General features: G+C 33.9%; 2 protein-coding genes across 2 annotated transcripts in view; one reads left to right on the top strand and one right to left on the bottom strand.

Annotated features, from left to right (window-relative positions):
• LOC107721707 (ciliary neurotrophic factor receptor subunit alpha-like) overlaps window positions 1–1089 on the top strand; it is a 4805-nt gene extending 3716 nt beyond the window's left edge. Inside the window, exon 4 of the mRNA XM_016529843.1 lies at window positions 942–1089. Within this exon, the coding sequence (XP_016385329.1) occupies window positions 942–1017 (76 nt within the window). The 3' untranslated portion in view covers window positions 1018–1089. The remainder of the gene's footprint in view (window positions 1–941) is intronic.
• Window positions 1090–3407: 2318 nt separating this feature from the next.
• Window positions 3408–5128, bottom strand: part of LOC107721708 (outer dense fiber protein 3-like protein 2) — a 4819-nt gene continuing 3098 nt past the window's right edge. The window contains exons 3-4 of the mRNA XM_016529844.1: window positions 4653–4766; window positions 3408–3895 (exon numbers count right to left, since the gene is read on the bottom strand). Coding sequence (XP_016385330.1) covers window positions 3408–3895; window positions 4653–4766 — 602 coding nt within the window. The remainder of the gene's footprint in view (window positions 3896–4652; window positions 4767–5128) is intronic.

Below are 5128 nucleotides of genomic sequence, written 5' to 3'. Positions count from 1 at the left end.
ATTGGCCAGCTATCCAGTGCGTTGTGATTGGCCGAATACCTCAAGCGTGTGACGGAAATGTTAAGCCCCTTACCATATTGCGATGCCGTGTCCAGGAGCGTCGAGACAAAACCAATAAAACCCATTATAAACGAGGCATTTGTTGCATCCAGTGGGCCAGCAGAAAAAAAGTCTGTGACTTTGCATCCAGTGGGGACATAATTACAGATTATAATGACTTATACTGTCTTTATACGCGTTGCGTTGCGTGAACATAACCAGTCGGACAAAAAATCTTTGGGTTTGAGACTTTAGTCTTTGCAACTTTAGGGATCTTATCTATTCACAAACAGCTTGTAACACTCCAAAGAGAAAGGAAAACTTGAAATCACATCATATGACCCCTTTAAATGCTTTATTAAAACAAGCTTGTTTTAAAAGTTTGAATTATAAATGGTTGCTATTTAATGCTACATATTGCCTATATAAATAATAGTTTGATACTTTAAAAAGTATGTGAAGGTACTATAAAATATAAGTAAATTGCCCATATGACTTGCCCTCTATATTCCAAGTCTTCTGAAGAATCTGCGATAGCTTCTGATTCATGAGCGAATCATTCTGACTGGTTTTGTGACCCAAATAAACGGATTTATTGAAAAGATCCAATTCAAAAGAATGATTTGTTCATGAATCAGACATTTTTCTCATAAATGGGTTTGGATTATCATGACCATTTTGAGTAAATAATGATAGAATTCTTGAATGAACTGTTCCTTTAAAAGTGATGTTAGAGATTGTGTATTTATATATTGCTTTATTTTGAATATTGTGCTGTACTTTAAATTGTACACCTGTTGTAAATTGCTCTAATTGTATAACTCACCATATTTTTGATGATTTAAAAAATACAGCGTAATTGTTCTGAATATTTGCTGAGGTCCTTCTGAATTTTAATTTAGGAGCTTTTCAGACCCACTGGCAAGTGCCTGTCAATGCCAGAAATGGGGAGAACAAGACAGGCAATGTGCGCTATAGAGGAACTGGAGATTTTTGCAAGTGAACCAACTCTTATCAACATTACAGCTATTAATGCTCTGGGTAGCACAACAGGCATATGGCCAATTATTTTTCAACAGATTGGTGAGATTTCATAGTCCTCTTCTACCGTTTCATTTATTCCACTGGTTTGTCTTTATTTATTATTTTTTTAATGTTATAATATTATAATAAAACTTAATCATGTAATGAATATAAAAAATTCTGACATTCTAAATCAATTATTTTTCAACAGATTGGTGAGATTTCATAGTCCTCTTCTACCGTTTCATTTATTCCACTGGTTTGTCTTTATTTATTATTTTTTTTATGTTATAATATTATAATAAAACTTAATCATGTAATGAATATAAAAAATGCTGACATTCTAAATAGTAATGATAAATAAATCAAATATTTACATCCAAAAATATCAGTTTAAGCTTTGGCTGGTCTATGTCAGAAAACCTTACTGCTGTGTGATGAAACAGCTGCTTTTGCAGTATTTGAAAGATTTGATCAGTGTTTACATCTTGATGCATATGCCATGAGCTCATATTGAGTGTTTAAATTCTTGTCCTTTGTTGGCCTGTCGTGAAACCTGATCCTCCGGTGAATGTGAGCGTGATGGTAATGCCAGGCAGGAAGCTGTCTGTGCAGTGGGGTCCACCACCCACTTGGCCGGATCCTGTCAAATTTCTCCTTAAATACACAGTGAAATTCCACTGGGGCAAACATGAGACAGCAAGAACTGTGAGTTTCCAGTGTAGACCATGTTCAACTGTGTTAAAAGCAACTACATTCCTAGCAGTAAAATACTGAAACAAAAGGCACCAAACAGAACTATTTGAAAAGTCACGTCATGCTAAAGGAAGGACATACTGTATGAAGGTCATTTAATTATTTAACATTCTTTGTTTTCTAGCTGGGCCCTTACGAGTCTAATAAACTGGTTTTGAGTGGACTGGTGGCAGGAAGGACTTACTACATCCAAATATCTGCAAAGGACTCCCTGGATGATGGACAGAGCAGTGAGTGGAGTGCACCGATAAGTGCCACCTAACTGATGTGGTGAATCATTACATTACACTACGTTAACCAGAAGTGTTAGAATTGCAGTGTTTATTATGTCACCAAATGATAACTTTGTTTATAAAGGCAATGATGACAGGCTCAATGTGCAAGCTCAAAGCTCTATGCAAGCTCAATGTGCAGAATCTTCTAAATTCAAAAAATAATAAACACCCAGCATGGCTCCATGTAATCACAAAGTTTGTGAGCATGTTAAAAAATGTTCTTATCTAATCTTTATTATCTAACTGATTTTAACTGGTTTGTGAAATAAATAAATAATAAATATCATAAATAAAAATAAATAAAAATCACAGATTTTCAGGCAGCCCAAGAAATAATGTAACAAAGTACCAAAGCTGTACAGAAAAGTTTATTATTCTGGTCTCCTTAGAAAATCACTTGAAATTTTAATAAAAAAGTTTTTTTTTAAAGAGGTATGCTGGTGCTTTTTTTTAAATTATATTATAAACAGATTTTTTTGTAAGATTATTTATATGCTATTATATAATTTAATAATATTTTAAATTAGCTCTAGCTTCTATATTTTCAGTTTTCATTTAAATTTTAGCTTAGGTTTAAGTAAGTTTGTTACGTACTTTGGTCATTTTTTAATTAGTTTTTTGTTTTGTTTTGTTATTTTTTATTTAAGTTTTAGCTATTTTAGTGCTTAAACATATTTCATTTAAGTTTAAGGTTATTTGTCTAATATTTATACTTTATTTTATTTATTTATTTATTTAATTAATTTTATTAATATGATTTATATCGTTTTATGATTTAATAATTTGAATGATTTAAAAGTTTTTGTTTTTGTAATATTTCTCTTTAGCTTTAATTTATTTTTAAGCTTTGTAATTTTATGAATTTAACTTAATGTATTTATTTCTGTTAACTTCAACTTGTTTCAGTTAGTTGCCAAGGCAACATTTATAATTTTCGTTCAATTTAAAGTTAGGGTCTTTCATTTTATATTTATATTTTATTCGATTTTTATTTCAGCTTTATTTCATTTAACAATTTTAAAATGTTCAATTAAAAAAAAATTTGTTAAAAGTATAACCATGTTTATAAACCCATTCAGAAAAGAATTAAAGAAATAATTCAAACAAAAATTAAAGATCAAACCTTTAATTTTGTGGGTGAACTATCCCTTTTTTTAAAAAAAAAAGGGATGTTAATGAATGTGAAAAAGTTTCAACATCGCTTTGCACAAAACCAGATGTCAGGTAAGGAAAATTGTAACTCTTCCTATACCTTTATTTTTCCCTTAACCAATCCTTTTTTGTAGGTGCCCACAAAACACTGCATGAAACCCTTCAGTCTAATACGTCAACAATCAGTGGTGTTACAAACTCTGAGTGACGAACACCCATGGAGAAAGACGGTGCACGATGCAGGTGTGCCGTCACCTTTTCTGGGCTGTGTGTGCCTGGGCCAGGCTTCGAAGTGGCATCGGTGGGAATATTAGAACGGCTTTGCATGGAGAAAGAAGGCTGTCTGTTCAGGTAAATGCTCGGATCTGTTCTGTTGTAACGGCTGGGCCCTGGGGTCATGGACAGGTCCTCTGATGGGCCGCCTGCTTTCCTGCGTGCTGACATGGTGAAGCTGGCGCTGGAGGGTTTGTGGGGAACGTGAGAGCTGAAGAGGTTGGGTAAGGTGTAGCGGTTGGGGGGCGGTACAGGATCCACAATGCGGTAACGTGTACGGAAGGCCATGGTGTAAGACGGAGGTCTGTGGTGAAGGTTCAAAGGTGGAGCTTTCTCAGGACTGTAAGCTCCAGGTCCAGGAGTCTGGAATGTATCAGCTGATCAGAAACAGAGAATCAGCAACTTATTATGCACCCCCTCTTAAAAGTTAAAGTGAATATGACATAAAATGATGCTATTTACTTTCTGAATACACATTACCATTCATATTGTGCATGATTCATCCAAAAAGTGCATGTGCATGTTATTCCAAAAAGAAAAAACTAAACTATTTTTCAGATGATACCAATTTCTCTCAGTGAACCCTTACATTCTGGCAATGCCCATTTCATTATACAACCAATCCCAGATGGATAAAATTTAAGCCCCACCCTATTTTTTTCTTATAGAGTGAATCAGTGCCCACCTACTTTTTCAGCAGCCTTAAGTATTTTTTTCCATTCATTTTTCCCCAAAAATACAAACATATTTGAATATCAGACAAAAAGACAAAGGTACAGGATTGTGTACTTAACAGCTTTACTGAGGGAAAGAACTACAATCCCATGATGCAGCATAGCGAAAGACATAATCAAAATAAAAACAATAGATGAATATAAAACTACTGATTTAAAGATATTAATTATGTTTATAAAAACAATTTGTTTATTGCAAAAAATGCATATACTGAATATGCAAATATTAAATTAGTTTGATAGTGTAGGGAGAGGGATATTTGCAATGCTTCATGGGAGTGGGTGGGCACTAAAGTTTTTTTTTTGGTGCAATTTGCTAGTTTCAAATTTCTTTGAGGAATCATGGGAACTTTGTAATAAAAAAGGTGAACATCTAGAGTCAGATCAGAAGAAAACCCACCTGTCTTCTTCTTTTTGCCCAGCATGGAGTACGATGGGGTACCGTCTCTGCCAAAGCGTGTCATTTTGGCATCTACATGATACTGTGGTCCTGGACTGGAATCCACAGACACCACTATTCAAAAGCAACATTATGAGAAAACACATCAGAATTTATTGAATTACCGTACATTTAGCAGACACTTGTATGCAAAGCAACATCACTCTCGGACAAAAACTGGTAGAAAAGCTGTCACTGGGATGGAACCCTTTAAAAGGTACTAATATGTACCATTTAGGTACTAATTTTATTTATTTATTTATTTATTTAGTAATTTAGCAGACGCTTTTATCCAAAGCGACTTACAAATGAGGACAATAAAAGCAGTCAAAACTAACAAAAGAGCAACAATATATAAGTGCAAATGACAAGTCTCGGTTAGCCTAAGGCAGTACACGTAGCAAGGTGTATATATATATATATATATATATGTATGT

This window comes from Sinocyclocheilus rhinocerous, unplaced genomic scaffold, assembly GCF_001515625.1.
Source record: "Sinocyclocheilus rhinocerous isolate Xijiao unplaced genomic scaffold, SAMN03320098_v1.1 scaffold1112, whole genome shotgun sequence".
NCBI classification, from domain to species: domain Eukaryota; kingdom Metazoa; phylum Chordata; class Actinopteri; order Cypriniformes; family Cyprinidae; genus Sinocyclocheilus; species Sinocyclocheilus rhinocerous.
This window is presented reverse-complemented; position numbering and strand designations above follow the sequence as displayed.